Below are 16923 nucleotides of genomic sequence, written 5' to 3'. Positions count from 1 at the left end.
GACAAGCTGGAGTCCTCGTGGACAGTGCAAACTATGACACTTTAGCACGGTTGCACCTTGAATTCAAAATTACATCGATGTTGTCAGTGATGTGCGCTGCTAGTCAATTTGAATTTGCCTTGTCGCGAGCAACACACCATACTTTGTGCATCGGCACAAACAACCACATATATCGGATTCAGTAGCCACTTTACTATCAAAACAACGCTATGCTATTCCAAAATTTTCCGATGTCCAGCATCACCAACAAACAAATATGTGCAAATCATCTCTCATCCAGAGATTCTTGAGCTTGAAACCAAAATTCACTTTCGACGGTATATAGACAGAGCTCTCTGCTCTAAAGATGAGAACCAGTATCAATATTTAGGAAACCGCGGAGAGTCGCGGGTCCTGAACAGCATAGATCCGGAATTGGAAGAAGATAACTACATCCTCAACCATAGTTCCCAGCGATCCAATCAACCATGGAAGATTGGTAAGGAAATATTCTTTCTCTGTAGAATGGCAAAGAATCTATTTTCGCGCCGTTAGCTTGCGTCCAATTCATGGGACAACTTGCAGCATTACTCACCCCTGCACCATAAGTCAGATTTCCAAGAAGAGAGAGAATGAAGAACAAGAGCGATAGTCCTAGATTAGTGTCAACACTGGCTTCACGTGTGGATCAGAAGACAGAAAATTACCTTCGCATGACTTCTCGCTGTAATTTTTGTAGATCTGAGGCAATCTTGCTCTGCAATCAAAGTCAGTACCCAGTGACCAGCCCTAACGAAAGGAGGCACTCACCCCAGATAGCACACAGCGCTGAAATACCCCAGCGCCAGTCCCCCAATAGCCTCCTCGGAACCATTATGATTCTCCAATGGCGCTGGCGCCCACATCCCCGTCTGCCAAGCCATGGTCCAACCAGCCATACCAATAAGGAAAATCCCAACAACACTAGCGAAATTCTTGACCCACGCCTTTCGACCATAATCATTCTCCTCGACGATCTTGGCCAAGGTATCCTCGACCTCGCTCTCACGCCGACCATTAGCGTGATGACGGCGCTGTGAGCCCGACAACCGGCGTCGCGACTCGGAAGACGCGAGGGGGTCGCTGAAGCGCCGTCCCAGCAATGGGGTGGTCGGGTCTGGAATTTCTGTGGAGGAGCGTCGGCGGTGGAAAGGCTTGGGACGCGAGTTGCGTACTTTATAGTACAGACATTGCGTGATCAGCACGCCGTCTGCGATGCAGAAGTATGCTGCGGTCGCAATGATCACGGGCACGAGCCCGGATAGTAGGCCGCCGACGAGGTTTGCAACATCGCCAATAAACCAAACAAAGACAAAGAGGAGAGAAATGGCTTCTGAATTGCCATTGCGGTAATTTTCAATTAATTGAGGCACCTGTAACAGTATTGTTAGATATGAATTGAGCCCACTTTTGGATGTCGAGGTGCAAGTCTGGCTAATCGCGCTTGTTAAACATACCAAAAGGAAAAACCAGCAGGTTATAGAGACTGAACCCAAGATACCAGATGCAGCCTCACGGGCTGTTAGAGGTATAGGGCCTTGTTCCATGCTTTCCATGCTCTGCAACAAATGTGGGTTGGAGTGAAAGAAAATTGTGGGAGATGGAGATAAGACTGATGACACAATCTACTCGCCAGTCCCGCTTTGACTACGCTAATGAGTCCAAATGAGTCCAAGCATATACAATATAGAGAAATTTATATTGTAATTTTGTCGATGCTAATATGCTAGGGATTTGTATGTTAGAACGTCTAAAAGAATTTCTTCAGACCAGAAACATTCCTGTTAATTGAATAAAACCTATTGGTGTAGGATAACGCGCATCAGCCAAGCATCAGAGGATTTCTGTAGCCAATGACACACTTCATTATGGTCAAGCAAGTCTAACCTGCACTGATGGAGGAGAAGATGCAATCTGGATCAATGATGACTGCTACAGGATGCAGTTTCCCCGTTCATTTTTTCCCAGTGGTAGAAAATAAAGATATGTGTGGTTCCTTTTTTTTTGATTGAATGTCTCGAGATGAAATATGTAGACCCTGCAAAAACGGTCGAGAGGTTCAGATGGACAATGGGGTGATTGATTGTGGCATTGAGATATGTTGGCTCTGCTCCAAAGGCATGAAATCTCCTCTATGGGGTTTGAGTTGACTGTCGTTCACAAGACAAGCCAGGGTCACACTTGGAATGTAGCTCTACAATCTCAACATTGTTTTATTAAGAATCCATTCAATGATTTTTTCATACACCCACACTAATACACAATTCATGTTCATCATGACGCTGGTTATTCTCCTCGCATAATCGCGAGTTCGTCCTCGAGCATGCTGACCGCAAAATCCCCAAGAGAGTTCTTAATAGTGTCATCTAACAACCGTTGGCGGGTTGTTTCTGAGATTGCTGCCATGGCCTCCAGATAATTGGTCAGAGGTGCATAGTCCACCACAACCTCGCTCCAGTTGCCTCGGTCGACTCCGTATTGAGAAAGAAAAATTCGAAGAGTTTGCAACCCCTCGCGCGTGAGCCACCCCTCAAGGGCCGCCGGATCTCTGAGTGGTGGGCGTGAGTGTGGGATATCGAAATGTTCTGTATCCTCGCTCTCATCCTCATAACTAACTGGCTCTTCGTCGTCGGATGGGACATTAGGAGGGCGAGCGTCGTGGTTGATCTGGCCGAGGAGATCCTGCAGCCAATTTTCGCCACCCCCAGTAGGAGCCGCATAAATCGGTGCAGGCTCAGACTGTTGCCTGTAGGCTTCAGATTCATAGGGGGGAAGAGGGTCGGAGGAGGACAGTCGACCAGCAACAAAGTGGTTTGGAAGGTGGGTTGTCACTTTAGCTATGTCGGACAAGACCACATGACGAGCGATGTCCAAAGTGATCTTTGGCGGATCATTAGGCTCCTCGCCAGAAATAGAATCTGCGACTTCCACAATGAGAGAGATAGCCTCGGGGGTATTCCAAAGATCCTTTGCGCGGGCAATGTAGAGTTCGGTAAGTAGCTCATGAGCGCCTGTAGGAGGCATCTTGCCCCATATTTGCTTCGGAACGTGCTGAACATCAAGTTCCTGTGCTAGCCTACTGAACATCCACGGGTAATGGGACATGGCGAGCTGCAACTGTCGGCGACATTCTTGGGGCTTGTTCAACCGGAGGTATGCAATTACCAGAGAGCATTGAATATTGGGGAGGTTGGCCCAGTCGCAACTAAAGCGTGTCTGGGTGCAGAGCTGCACGAATTGTGCGTATTCTCTACCTCGGAGCGCGAGGTGGTCGATGAGCAGTCTCATGCAATAAGGATCGCTGCTATCCAGACTGAGCAAGAGCTTGGCCCATTCATAGGCGGTTCTCCATGTGCCCTTCATTGCTAGATTGGTGATGTACCTCCACCCAACAAGCCAGAGCTCTCGGTTTTCCGCATGTATGAAATCAAGTCTGGCCTCGCCTTCCTTGAGGCGATTGGCAAACGAAGAGTGCACCGAGCGTCCGATATTGAATAGAGCTCTTTCCATCAGATCGGCAGACACAGCATGGTCGCCTTGGTGTTTGGCAATCTCCGACACCTGGAGAAGTGTAGAGATATGGTACGGGTTATATTGGAGGTGCCCGATGAGTCTCTGTGGGTCCATCGATTCAACACAGAGGTCGAACTGCCGTTGTACATCTTGGTAGGCGGTATTGTGCACTAGTCGGTAGAGAGTCTCCCCGGAAGGAAGCTTCTCCACAGTCTCCATGCCCAGCCCTCCACTTGGAGCACGAGGCCACTCATCTTTGCCCTGCATAAGAACGTTGCGTCGCAATGTGACTCCAGCCAGACTTTGACCTCGACTAGCCGGACTGTATCTTCCTGTCAACGCCTGAGCAAGGTCAACCATTTGCCGATTGCGATCCCGACGGCGGCCCGTTCCATTGTCCGCTGGTTGATCAAAGTTTTCTAGAACAACATTTCCAAACAGTCTGCGCATCTCATTCGTTGCATTGAGAAATTTGGGTTCGATGCCGAGCAATTCGCTTGTAGTCTTTGGAAAAGAAACCTCGAGAGTGTGTCTGGTAGATATACCTGTGCCAACTGAGGAGTGCCTACTTGTCGATAACTCTTTCAACGCCCGATCAATTTCATCCAGATCTGCTTCATTGGATTTTGAAGGCGGGGTAGTTGCGGGATCGGAGGTTTTGGCTGCCTTCTTCTTTTTCTTCTTGTTGCTTTTTTTGGGCTTTATTGGGGTTGGTTCAGGCTCTGGAGTCGGCGCCCGAGGTTCCTCCTCAATATCTTCTTCGTCTTCCTCCTCGTCCTCATTTTCGGCATTCAGTAAATCAAAGGCATTGAATTTCGGTTTCGCGGGGCGCGGGGCTTCATCTTCGCTTGACTCCTCTTGCAGGTCGGATTCTCGCTGCTGTTCTTGTTCACGCAGCTTCTGCAATTTTCGGATTGCTCGTGAAGACATTTTGCCCTCTGAGGCAAAAGCATTTGAACTTATGAAATCAAAGCTGTCTGCGAAAGTGGAAACACAAGCAGAACGCGCTGAAACAAAACCGCGGGGAATGACGACAGAGACTAATGCGGATTAGCGCTCCCTTGGACAACGTGTACACGTGACTGTCGTCTTGATGAGACCCAGCTCCTTGTCAAGCTTGAAACTTCATCTACTTACAATCTTGAGCTTAAATCTGCCTTGAAATAGGCACTGAAGTTTATCAATTGTTATATTCACTGCTGGAATAATGCGTCGGGCGACTGTTCAGGCCTGCCGTACTGCTCGGCATGCACCAGCATGGAACATTGCCGCTAAACGGCCGTGCTCTGTGACCTCTAACCAGCTCCGAGGTCTTCGGTTATATTCTGGTGGCAGACGCTCATCCCACAGTCAGGTAACCCCTCAATCATCTATGCATCGCCGCAACCTCTCCCTCGCCGTTATCTCGACCGTTGTTGCCTCCGGGGCATGGTACGCTTATCAGGGTGACACCGTTAAGTCGGCAGCAACCCAGATCCGCGGTTTCGCATCGAGTGCCCTCAACACCGCCTATGCAGAAGGGCCTGCTGAGTCCACGCGACGTGCATTGCTGGTCAGCGGTGATCAATTTTACACCGCGACGCTCTCCGGAGACCAGCCTCTAGCCAAGCATACGGACGACTCAGACCGCCAGGTCCTAGAGATGTTGACTCCCGAGCAAGCGACCCAGAAGCTTCGTAAGAATGAGGAGTCATATTTGGTCAATCGGGGCAATGGCGTTGTGCGTTACGATGTTGTTCAGGTTCCCAGCAACTCCCCTATTGAGGATGACCATGCGGAGAAGATAGTGGAGATTCCGGCATCCGTGGCTGCTGTCAGCAACGGCGAGCCGAGCAGTGACTGGATGTTCTGGGGAGTTTTTGACGGTCACTCGTGCGTTATGTCAAGGTTGGGTACTTAAATTGCAAATGCTAACTAGAAACCAGGGGCTGGACCACATCTGCGAAACTGCGCAATGTTTTGATCTCATATGTGGCCCGTGAACTAAACACAACCTACAAGGCTGCTTCCGCTGATCCATCTCTCCTCGTGCCAACATCCGAAGCGATCGATGCCGCTATAAAGAAGGGCTTCGTCCGCCTCGACAATGACATCGTACATGAGAGCTTTAAGGAAGTCCTGAAGTCTAAATCACGACGCGTTGCCGCCGAGCTTCTTGCTCCTGCTCTCTCGGGATCATGTGCTCTTCTCAGTTTCTATGACTCCCAGTCCAAGGACCTCAAGGTTGCTGTTACCGGAGACTCTCGCGCAGTTCTGGGCCGTCGTGGTCCTAGCGGGAAATGGACTGCTACTGCTCTTTCCGAGGACCAGACTGGCGGCACCCCATCTGAAATGAAGCGTTTGCGGGAGGAGCACCCCGGCGAGCCGTATGTGACCAAGAATGGCCGAATCCTCGGCCAGCTTGAACCCAGCCGTGCGTTCGGTGATGCTTTCTACAAGTGGAGCCGAGAGGTCCAAGATACAATAAAAGCGAAGTTCTTTGGGCGCACGCCTCATCCCATGCTGAAAACGCCCCCCTATGTCACCGCCGAGCCTATCATTACTACCACCAAGATCGATCCTTCCAAGGGTGACTTTGTTGTCATGGCTACCGATGGTCTGTGGGAAATGCTTAGTAATGAAGAAGTTGTCGGCTTGGTTGGTCATTGGCTTGAGCAACAACAATCTACTGCTGCAGGCACAGGTAGTAAAGCTTGGTTACAGAGTTGGTTTGGGTTTGATAGCCAGAAGAAATTGCCCGTGGAAACTGCAACCGACGGATCGACCGAAGGCCAACGGCGCCCTATCCGCCAGCAGCAATATGATATCTCTGGCGCGGCTACTCGATTTGTGATTGAGGACAAGAATGCAGCAACTCATCTTGTGCGGAACGCAATGGGTGGGAAGGATAAGGATATGGTGTGTGCGTTGTTGACGCTACCCAGTCCTTACTCTCGCCGATACCGGTATGAATCCCCTTTTCATGACATTTGATTTTTAGCAGCTAGGCTAATTATTCTTAGTGACGATGTTACTGTTGAGGTCATTTTCTTTGGTCAAGGCCCTGATTCACGCACTGTGGAAGTCAATCAGGAAGCAAGCGCCTCAGAACAGGCTCCCAGGTCGAAGCTCTAGGCGTTCGTATTGATTTTTGTCGTTCATGACATTCCCAAAGCATTTTGAAGATTGGCGGGCTTTTTTTTTAAATATGTTTTTGCAATCTACTTTCTCCAATGGAGTTGTGGCTACTGGACTATGGCAAGGCCAAGACAAAATACCAGAGAATATTTTCTTAAATCATACGACTTGTCTGTAATGTCCCTAGTTTTACAAAACAATTGTCTGTGCTTGTCATGCATTTTCCCTCTTTTGAATATTGCTCATTGTAGAGCAGAGTGAAAAGCCTGGTACGTTTACTTCGTACTATTATTCCAATTCATAACTAATTCACCATCTTGCAACCTCTAAAACTGCCAAAAAAAAGCCAAAAAAAGGAGATCGGAGTGATGTCTTGCATAAAACATCTGTGATATTATCCTGAGCCACCTGGGCACATATATCAGATTATTAAAAGTCATGTCGTCAAGGATGGAGGCCGTGTACGCGGCCAACTATTCTTGTGAAGGGTAAAGGATGATCGTACATGAACCCGGGTAGTCAAAGAAAATTTTGTTACACAATGAACCTCGAAGCCATTCGATGAGCTATGTGCATCTTGGATTGTCAATTTGTAGGAGGGTTGGACCAGGTTACGAACGTTGACGCACAACCCCAGAGGCTCTCCTGTGACGTCTGATCCTATCCGAGCCCGGCTCATAAGTCTGTACGAGTCATCCAGAGGCCATGGGTTGACTCGGGTCTGACATGAGCTTTCTGTTTGAAAGTGGCCACCATCCCGATGAAACTCTGAGATTCATCTAGAGCCAGTGCGTGGATAATTCACAACTCATTATTGGAGTATGGCTGGGGAAAATACCATTGACTCATGGCATAGAAAAGGACCCATTCACTCCAATTGAAGCGTTTCTCATGGATGGAATCAGCGCAAGTTTTTCAATTGGAAAGGGTCCTTGTCACCCGGCTTCTCGAAAGCGATGGATTTCTCGATGAAGCGGTCGAACATCACCGGTGAAAACACCTTATTGTCCAGTACCCAAGTCTGCAGCGTGGCAACGTTGGTACTGGTAATCCAGTAAAGCATAAGCGCAGTTGGCATCCCTTGAACAAAGCTTGCGAAGCCAATGTAGCATGTTAAAACTATAACAAAGGCCCGCAGCCCGGTGAAAGAAATCTGCTTGTACATCTCGGTCTTTGAAAGGAGCGGGATCTGCCTCCAAGGCCGGACCTTCCATCCCATCAGAACGTTTCCCAAGATCGACGCAGTCAGACAAATTGGCAGCACACCTGTCGGATCACCAGCCAGCAAGTCCGGGAACCAGAGAGCACCCTCGTTCGCAAGAGTGGGCTCGATAGTTAAATGCAGAGATTGGGCTGCGGAGGTAGGGTCTTGCGGCGACTCGATGAATGATGACAGCCAGGCAATGAGGCCGCTATTGTTACCGCTCATCCCGCGCAGACTTTCCATGAGCGCAATGAAGACAGGTATCTGTAGGAAGCCAACTGCTTTGTGCTTGCCGGATACCCCCCAGCGCTTATGGAGCTGGACTGTTCGTTTTCTTATATCAACCAGGGCTTTTTTCTTTGATTCAGCACGTGTTAAATTATTGATACTCGCAATGTTGCGTTGGGTCACTTGTTTTTCTGAATATCTCTTTATCCAAGCGCTTAGAATTGGCGATATTTTTCTTTCGCGATGGCGATGGAGTCGAGTGTATAGCAGGATGGGCAACCCAACAAATGTACGAACAAGTACAGCCGTTAGAGGAATTGAGGCAGCCCATGGTAGACTTGAAACAGTGTGGACGCCGTGAATAAATGCAGTAGAGCTGTCCAGCGCAAGGTCGATGATGCCGAATGAGGCTGGTCTTGTTGGGTGGAAGTGCCGAACTTGCGAGCGAGGCAGTTGTACGATTCGCCGCGTTAATTGCATGACCTGGGCCGAGTGAAAGGCACACATGATGGCTGACCGGGGGACGAGATAAACAATAAAAGATGGCTGGAAAACCGAGGCTCTAAAAGTTGCGGCACGGAAATCGGATATTTGGATATCATCATGTGACACGTATGGAGTTACCCCTACAGATCAACTTGTTGACAGCAAGAGAGGAGCAGCATTTTCTGACTTATTCACTAGTTTGACTTCAAATTCTCTTACTATGTGTGATTTCTGATGAGGTCTTTTTAAAAATTGCCTTTTCACCATGGCCCTCTTATCAAACGCCATTCTGGCCCTTCTGGTCCTCACCGCCACGGCTGTCCTGCTTCCGAAGCTAACAGGTGTTCTATTCGGTTTAGTGTTTCGAGGAGCGGGCTGGCTGATATGGCGAAGAACACGGTCTCGCCGTGAATATGTGTTCGCGCGGGCGCGATCTGAAGAGGAGGAGTTACGCGCCTCACGGCCGAAGGGTTCAACAACTTCACTATCGCGGAACGGTGCCGAAGATGAGGACTGGGAGAAGGTGGATAGCTCAGGCGCAGGCGGGGTACAAACTGCAGCTGGTAGTGAAAGCAGTGGTGTTATTGGCGAGAAAAGCAACCAATGTCCAGAGGACTGGGATGGGATTATTGGGTTCTTCCACCCATTCTGGTATGGCGTTCTCTCAACAGATCGAAACACCCAATACTGACTAGACGCTACAGCAATGCCGGCGGAGGTGGCGAACGAGTCTTGTGGGAAGCAATACGCGCAACACAGAAGCGCTGGCCGAAGGCAATCTGCGCTATCTATACTGGTGACCATGAAGTAAATAAAGCCACAATGCTGGAGAGGGTGGAGAACCGGTTCAACATTCACTTACATGCGCCGACTGTGGTGCTCCTATACTTGACGACCCGAAAGTATGTTGTCAGCAGCTCATACCCTTACATGACGCTCCTGGGACAGTCACTTGGGTCACTAGTTGTTGCCTACGATGCCTTTACACTGCTTGTCCCGGATGTTTTTGTTGACACCATGGGCTATGCCTTCACGCTTGCTCTATGCAAATGGCTTTTCCCGACTGTGCCTGTTGGCGCCTATGTTCATTACCCGACCATATCAACCGACATGCTCGCCTCTCTTGACGATAAAAGCGGGGTGCAAGGGATCAATTCCGGCGCAGGGAAAGGGTGGAAAGGAAAAGCCAAGCGTCGGTACTGGGAGATATTTGCCAAGCTGTATGGCTGGGTTGGTCGCCAGATCGATGTAGTTATGTGCAACTCGTCCTGGACAGCAGCGCACATTCGCAAGCTCTGGGGCACCGGCAAGAAAAGCAGCAACAGTTGCGGCGATGGGACTGCATCTTCACCGGCAGTAGTGTTTCCCCCAACAGCAGTCACCGAACTGCAATCAAGTATCGCCGTTGACGTGGAGAGCGAAAAGACTCGCCAGCCCGTTCTACTTTACATCGCCCAATTCCGGCCAGAGAAGAACCACCCGCTAGTATTGCGCTCATTTGCACGATTCTTACAAGAACGAACGAATAACCCGGCCTATGAAGGTCAACCCTCTCCACGTCTTGTACTCATTGGATCTGTACGTCATTCCAGCCCTGATGAAACCCACATCTACAACCTGCGCCTCCTGGCGCATGAACTCCGCATCCGCGACCACACCACCTTTTTGTGCGATGCCAGCTGGCCTGTCATGCTGTCACATCTCCGTACTGCCTCAGTTGGTGTCAATGCCATGTGGAACGAGCATTTCGGTATTTGCGTCGTGGAGTACCAAGCAGCAGGTCTCATCTGCGTGACACACGACTCGGGCGGTCCACGTGAAGATATTGTCGTTGATTTGGGTGATGGTGCAACTGGATTCCGCGCTGAAACAGAAGAGCAGTTTGCTGCTTCTTTTGAAGCTGCCCTTGCTCTTCCGGAGGTAGAGAAATTGGCTATGCGACAGCGGGCTCGTCGTTCAGCTCAACGGTTTACCGAAGAGGAGTTCTCCCGCAAGTGGATACATCAAGTACAAAAGCTTATCAAGGCGTCAAAGGTTTAGCTTTGTGAACCCCCCCCCCCCCCTGGAAATAGACGAATAGCCTAGTTTAGTGGTTGAAGCAAGAAGTCAATTCTACGATTACCGCTCTTAAAGAATGAACTGAACTCGTAAAAATTGTAAAATAGAAATAGAGAAGGTGGTCAAGCCTAAAAACTTGTGCATGAAAACGGATATCTCAACTAGGACAACTCAAGCCTTCTACCAGAAGATGGCAATTCCTGTAATACAATAGATGGCAATGTGAACACCTTCAAATTCCCCATTTAATCGCTATCGCTGGCCTCTCCACCATCCGAGTCCACTCCATTGCTGGTATTTTGAATACCTTCAGCCATGATATACTCGGTTTGCTGAAGGGTCTTCTTAATCTCGTTGTTGTTGAAGACCAGATCAGCAGGTTTCTGACCATGCTTATTCCGCACTCGAGGATCACAGCCAGCCTCACACATCATCTTGATCATGGCCTCACCCAGTTCTGCGTCTTTATCGTTGGCGTACCGCACTGCGGTGTGCAAAGGCGTGTCCTTGTCCAGCCGGGTCAACGGGTCACATTCGAAGAACTGGATGTCAAACAGTGCGTCCATGGTATCATCTAACCAAGATTGAAGTTAGTTTCCATGAGAGACAGGTATTCAAGAAGTGACAAAGTAAACACGTACAACTGCCGTACTGGGCACAGATGTGCAATGCGTGGTTTCCCATAGAGTCTGTCACTTCATTGAAGAATTGTGCCACTTGCTCATTTCTCTTGCCTTCCATTTCATTCACCACTTGCTCAATTAGGTGGGGTTGATCCCGGCGGCAGGCCTCCACGACCAGCTCACGGGGTGATGCGCCCTGAATCGCAGCACAATTAGCATTGGTATTAGTCAAGGGTCTGGTGAGCAGCGTTCACCTCATCAGCCATGTTTGTATCTGGTTTCCAGGGTCCGGGTTTACCGAGAGTGAATTCCGTAGTCCAGGAACTAGTGTTCGACTGTTATAGGAGGCGTGGAGCTAGTTGCAGCACGAGTCAGGCGTTTTGTATGGATATTTTGCTGATCAGAAATGGATCGTCCACAGGGAAACGAAGTAGGATACGTATGTACAAGCTGGACTGTGGGTTAAACAGACATTCAAGTTGCTGGCAGGTACTACTGGCTATCGGAGTTGTTCCCCAGGGACATCTCACACGCGGGTCGCCCGGATATATGATTTTCCAATCCCGCTTGGATTTAGCCGCGCGCCTAGACCTCTCATCATCGGCGGTGATGTTCTACATCTGACGGGGACTACACTGTACAGCTGCTGAGAGCCTAACTTCCTCCTAGTCTAGCTTCCTGAAAATTTCTTGGCCTTATCCACTGCATCCTCTAACCACATCAAGATGCTAGTCTGTATGTGCTGTCTCCAAGTTGATACTGTTCAGCGACATTCCAGAACAGAAACTGACTCCTCTCTCTAGTCTGTCCCAATTGCAGCAATGCGCTCACTATTTCCAAAGCGGACTCGAGCACAAGATTCCCCGCAGGTGTGAACCGCTTTGAATGCCGTGTCTGCCCCTATGAAGCCCCGCTGGATAAGAACTATTTCGAGAAGAAAGACATGAAACAAAAGGAAGTAGACGATGTCTTTGGTGGCAAGGAAGAGTTTGCCAATGCCGACAGTGTTGGCAGTAAGTTCTTTCTGCTTTTTTCTCTCAGAAGTGACATGTCCGTCGAGACATACAGGACTGACGCTCTCTTCTTTTCCCTGACAGCTCAATGCCCTGCCGAAAGCTGCCATGGGGAACGTGCATACTTCTTCCAGCTGCAGATTCGCAGTGCAGATGAACCGATGACTACGTTCTTAAAGGTATGTCTCTCTCCTTACGTCCAAAGTGAGGTACCCGTCTCTGACAGCTCCAGTGTACCTCATGCGGTGCTCGGTGGAGAGAAAATTAGAGTTGGGTGGCAAGGCTGGGAAAAAGTCACCTGCGTTTTATTTTTTTTGGCTTTCATTTTGAGTTTTTATAACAGCGAGGTGCAAAGGCGCATTTACCAAGTGTTCAGGGAATGCAACTCAAAACTATCAAGTTGATACAACGATACCCAAATTGATCGACGTCACAGTCCAGCGCACAGGGTTTTTTTTTTTGCCATCAGCGGAAACTTTTCGGGTGGGACATGGGTCTAGCTTTTGCATGCACTTTTATCTCATATCATATTGACCATGGCTTTGACTTTTGGAGTTGTTTATCTATGTAACTATAAATACAATTGATCTAGTACAGATGCAGAGCCCGACATTGATTTCTACCTAACCTTAGAATGTTCTAAATATGAATTTAAGTCTCAGGAGGCAAAAACCAAAAGGGAAAAGAAAGGATTTTCCATGCATGACATGACATTGTTGGTGGGATGAGTTGGCGGTGAGGAATGTTGCCCCTCACCCGCGGGGTTCTTATAGACAAAAGGTAAAAAGGAAAAAAAAAAAAAAAAGTGAAAAAACGGATGGGGACATCCAATATTGCCACAGTAATTCGTACAGGCCCAAAGAAAGCAGAAAAAAAGCACAAAGTACGGTGTAAACAGTGCAAACTGCGTTGTAGAAGTTTCTCACCCAACCACTCTGCGTTGCTGCCCAGTTTCAAGCGTTTAGAGCCACAAAGTGGGCTGGTACGGAGCAGATGAAAAAAAAAAAAATTTGCAGAGGGTGGAGTGTCATGGCAGGACACAACCAGGGAAACGGAGGGGTGTTTCAAGAACAGAAGTAGACAGTACATCGTAAGGTATGGTTGCCAACATGTTGAAGCAAGTACATCTACCTCAGCCGACCAATCCACTTTGCAAAATCTGCGTACACGGGTAAGGGCTAAAGCCAATCAGGAGCCCTACCCACAGAGGGCTTGGCCCCACCTGCTGACTCGCCTCGCTCGCTTGCCCCTCCATATAAGGATTTCCCCTCCTGCCCTCCCACAGAGTTTTCTTTCTTCCTCTTGTCTGCTACAGTGAGTTTTTTCTCCCCCCCCTACTGCTATTCAGCTCTCTCTTCCGACTACTTTTGCTGATTACTATTGCTCAGTACCTCTACGCGTTCTGCCGTAGTCTCTGAGCAAGTTTTTCCACAGATTTTTTCTAGTATCTTACAAAGAACTACAAAAAGTTACAACCGTCATCATGGGGTATGTGACTGTCTTTGATTTCTTAGCAGAACCGAGACTGACTTGACCCAACAGTAAGGAAGAGCGTAGCCACATCAACATCGTCGTTATCGGCCATGTCGATTCCGGCAAGTCCACCACCACTGGTCACATGATCTACAAGTGTGGTGGTATTGACCAGCGTACCATCGAGAAGTTCGAGAAGGAGGCTGCTGAGCTCGGAAAGGGTTCTTTCAAGTACGCCTGGGTTCTTGACAAACTCAAGGCTGAGCGTGAGCGTGGTATCACCATCGATATCGCTCTCTGGAAGTTCCAGACCGCCAAGTACGAGGTCACCGTCATTGGTAAGAAATTCTCCCATTCTTTCAGTTACTTGTACACCTGCTAAGACGGTTTGTCACAGATGCCCCCGGTCACCGTGATTTCATCAAGAACATGATCACTGGTACCTCCCAGGCTGATTGCGCTATTCTCATCATCGCCTCCGGCACTGGTGAGTTCGAGGCTGGTATCTCCAAGGATGGCCAGACCCGTGAGCACGCTCTGCTTGCTTTCACCCTCGGTGTCAAGCAGCTCATTGTTGCCCTCAACAAGATGGACACCTGCAAGTGGTCCGAGGACCGTTACAACGAGATTGTCAAGGAGACCTCCAACTTCATCAAGAAGGTCGGCTACAACCCCAAGTCTGTTCCCTTCGTCCCCATCTCTGGCTTCAACGGCGACAACATGCTTGAGCCCTCCCCCAACTGCCCCTGGTACAAGGGTTGGGAGAAGGAGACCAAGGCTGGCAAGACCTCCGGAAAGACCCTCCTCGAGGCCATTGACGCCATTGAGACCCCTGTCCGTCCCTCCAACAAGCCCCTCCGTCTTCCCCTCCAGGATGTGTACAAGATCTCCGGTATTGGCACAGTTCCCGTCGGTCGTGTCGAGACTGGTGTCATCTCCCCCGGCATGATCGTTACCTTCGCCCCCGCCAACGTCACCACTGAAGTCAAGTCCGTTGAGATGCACCACCAGCAGCTGAAGGCCGGTAACCCCGGTGACAACGTCGGTTTCAACGTCAAGAACGTTTCCGTCAAGGAGGTTCGCCGTGGTAACGTCGCTTCCGACTCTAAGAACGACCCCGCTGCCGCTTGTGACTCCTTCAACGCTCAGGTTATTGTCCTGAACCACCCCGGTCAGGTCGGCGCTGGATACGCTCCCGTCCTCGATTGCCACACTGCCCACATTGCCTGCAAGTTCGCTGAGCTCCTCGAGAAGATCGATCGCCGTACCGGTAAGGCCACCGAGACCTCCCCCAAGTTCATCAAGTCCGGTGATGCCGCTATCGTCAAGATGGTTCCCTCCAAGCCCATGTGTGTTGAGGCCTTCACCGACTACCCCCCTCTCGGTCGTTTCGCCGTCCGTGACATGCGCCAGACCGTTGCCGTCGGTGTCATCAAGTCCGTTGAGAAGAACGCTGGTGGCGCTGGTAAGGTCACCAAGGCCGCTGCCAAGGCTGGTAAGAAATAAATGATTCTCGGATGATGCTCATTATGCCGTGATGATTTTTTTCTTTTCAAAAACAGCTACTGGATCGAGGTAGATTTGCTGTGTAGTTGCCCAAAAAATGACTACCCACATTTTTATGACTCAAAGTTACCTTTTTCTCTTGCTCGTAAACTCACAACGTAGAGGGTTCTCTGAATTAGACCTGTACAAGCATTGATAGGAAAAACTGCTGATCGCCCGCCCTTCGACGGCAAACTTGTCGCACCCTCGGTGACTTGCGCTCAACTCAATGCGTTGGGCTCGAGGCCAGCAACCTAAAAGCTCCATGAAAGCTATCTGAATAGTACATCATTACTCCGTACATTGAACAAATTTCGTCTCCTGTCCTCTCTTTCTTCCTCTGGCACCTCTTAAATCTTCCATTTGATTCCAACGCCCTATTCCCATTTTTGCATATGTATCAAAAGAAATGGTATCTAAATTTCTCGAATCGGCTTCAAAACAAGCGATTTCAAGTAACGAGTGGCACCATATTCAATCTGGAACCCAACTGCAACTCACTCTATTCCGATTTGGTGTAGAGGGTGACTCCCATGCTTATCTAGAGAATCGACCCCGATCAATCACCACGGGGTGTTTGATCAGCCGGAATATATAGTTTTGTATTTGGTGCATGCGGGGTATAGTTCTTCACCTATAGAGTCCAACAAAGAGAAACTCCATTGGACAAGAACCATTTTGAACTATGATGACCCAAGTGTCTAAAATCCAGACACCAGTGGCATTATAACTCCAAGTTCTTGGGTACATCTATCCAAGCCACTCTGAATTTCCATCTCGATGTCAATTTCTCAAGCCATGCCGAAACCGAACCAATCCAAACATCCAGACTTACGCTCGAGCTATCATTGAGCTTCTGTGGCTACTATGATAGGGAACTGGTCATGGTCGTTATACGAGTGTTAGACCAAGCGAAGTATACGAAGTAGACTAGCAGTTCAACATCCAAGTCGATTTTGTTGCAATGCTCATGTCGTCACAGTGCTCATTCTGGCCCTCCTGATTGTGGTCAAGCACGCCCTCGAAGCCCTGGAGGCTCACTTCCAAGGTTTATAATAAGATAGATTCCCTGAGGCTAGATGTGGACTGGTGGCAAGAGTGGCTTCGTGGAAATCCGTAGTAACCCACATGTGAGGTATCAGGGCTACATGTACGTTCTAAAGAAGAAAGCAAAGTTGTTTCTATTCTGTTTGGTATGGGTCATCGGTCATGCATCGCAACCTCGGCCTTGATTATCAATCTGGATGAAACCTCTGCCAGTGAGCTTGAAAGCAATGTTTCTTTGCCTGACAACGTGTGGATGGAAAAACAGGGCCACGAAGGACCACCTCTCGTCCGCCTAGCGCCTTCGAACAACTTTGCGGGGAAGACCCTCAAAGACATCGTCACCGCACATATCCAATTGGATAAAGAAGAAATACCTCGTGATGATGCAGGGGCAAGTGGAGACCTGAGCTGGTATCCCTCCGCCTTTCTAGCTGTCACGAGCAACGGATGGAAGAAGCATGGGATAATATTTGCGCGCGCAGATACCGAACAGACAAGTTTTCCTGTGGACTGTATTTTGTTTCTTCCAAAGGACGGGTGATGCTTTTGAGTATCATATTTGGCGTTGAAGGTGCTCGAAACAAGGAAGAGTTTGGCA

At 49.1% G+C, this 16923-nt stretch overlaps 8 protein-coding genes across 8 annotated transcripts; 4 read left to right on the top strand and 4 right to left on the bottom strand.

Moving 5' to 3' along the window:
• Nucleotides 1–366: 366 nt before the first annotated feature.
• On the bottom strand, nt 367–1574 carry Pdw03_4531 (Vacuolar membrane PQ loop repeat protein; the record flags this gene model as incomplete). Its single annotated transcript, XM_014675565.1, has 5 exons — nt 367–516; nt 575–633; nt 687–736; nt 790–1391; nt 1476–1574. 5 exons carry the CDS (start codon nt 1572–1574, stop codon nt 367–369), a joined length of 960 nt encoding a protein of 319 aa, XP_014531051.1.
• A 730-nt stretch (nt 1575–2304) lies between these two features.
• On the bottom strand, nt 2305–4461 carry Pdw03_4530 (Nulp1-pending protein; the record flags this gene model as incomplete). The annotated part of the gene is made up of 1 exon (XM_014675566.1): nt 2305–4461. The coding sequence occupies one exon, from the start codon at nt 4459–4461 to the stop codon at nt 2305–2307; it is 2157 nt and encodes a 718-aa protein (XP_014531052.1).
• A 277-nt stretch (nt 4462–4738) lies between these two features.
• Pdw03_4529 (Protein phosphatase 2C-related) lies at nt 4739–6645 on the top strand (the record flags this gene model as incomplete). Its single annotated transcript, XM_014675567.2, has 3 exons — nt 4739–5403; nt 5457–6476; nt 6534–6645. The coding sequence occupies 3 exons, from the start codon at nt 4739–4741 to the stop codon at nt 6643–6645; spliced, it is 1797 nt and encodes a 598-aa protein (XP_014531053.2).
• Nucleotides 6646–7549: 904 nt separating this feature from the next.
• Pdw03_4528 (Membrane insertion protein, OxaA/YidC) lies at nt 7550–8587 on the bottom strand (the record flags this gene model as incomplete). The annotated part of the gene is made up of 1 exon (XM_014675568.2): nt 7550–8587. One exon carries the CDS (start codon nt 8585–8587, stop codon nt 7550–7552), a length of 1038 nt encoding a protein of 345 aa, XP_014531054.2.
• A 244-nt stretch (nt 8588–8831) lies between these two features.
• On the top strand, nt 8832–10606 carry Pdw03_4527 (Alpha-1,2-mannosyltransferase (Alg11), putative; the record flags this gene model as incomplete). Its single annotated transcript, XM_014675569.1, has 2 exons — nt 8832–9217; nt 9271–10606. The coding sequence occupies 2 exons, from the start codon at nt 8832–8834 to the stop codon at nt 10604–10606; spliced, it is 1722 nt and encodes a 573-aa protein (XP_014531055.1).
• A 263-nt stretch (nt 10607–10869) lies between these two features.
• Nucleotides 10870–11513, bottom strand: Pdw03_4526 (Ankyrin repeat protein; the record flags this gene model as incomplete). The annotated part of the gene is made up of 3 exons (XM_014675570.1): nt 10870–11198; nt 11266–11443; nt 11502–11513. 3 exons carry the CDS (start codon nt 11511–11513, stop codon nt 10870–10872), a joined length of 519 nt encoding a protein of 172 aa, XP_014531056.1.
• Nucleotides 11514–11972: 459 nt separating this feature from the next.
• On the top strand, nt 11973–12528 carry Pdw03_4525 (DNA-directed RNA polymerase subunit; the record flags this gene model as incomplete). Its single annotated transcript, XM_014675571.1, has 4 exons — nt 11973–11982; nt 12051–12260; nt 12345–12439; nt 12493–12528. The coding sequence occupies 4 exons, from the start codon at nt 11973–11975 to the stop codon at nt 12526–12528; spliced, it is 351 nt and encodes a 116-aa protein (XP_014531057.1).
• A 1215-nt stretch (nt 12529–13743) lies between these two features.
• Pdw03_4524 (Elongation factor 1-alpha) lies at nt 13744–15239 on the top strand (the record flags this gene model as incomplete). The annotated part of the gene is made up of 3 exons (XM_014675572.1): nt 13744–13748; nt 13803–14071; nt 14131–15239. The coding sequence occupies 3 exons, from the start codon at nt 13744–13746 to the stop codon at nt 15237–15239; spliced, it is 1383 nt and encodes a 460-aa protein (XP_014531058.1).
• Nucleotides 15240–16923: the final 1684 nt, after the last annotated feature.

This window comes from Penicillium digitatum, chromosome 1 (genome assembly GCF_016767815.1).
Source record: "Penicillium digitatum chromosome 1, complete sequence".
NCBI lineage: Eukaryota > Fungi > Ascomycota > Eurotiomycetes > Eurotiales > Aspergillaceae > Penicillium > Penicillium digitatum.
Note: the sequence above shows the minus strand (reverse complement) of the source record. Positions and strands in the feature narration are given on the sequence as shown.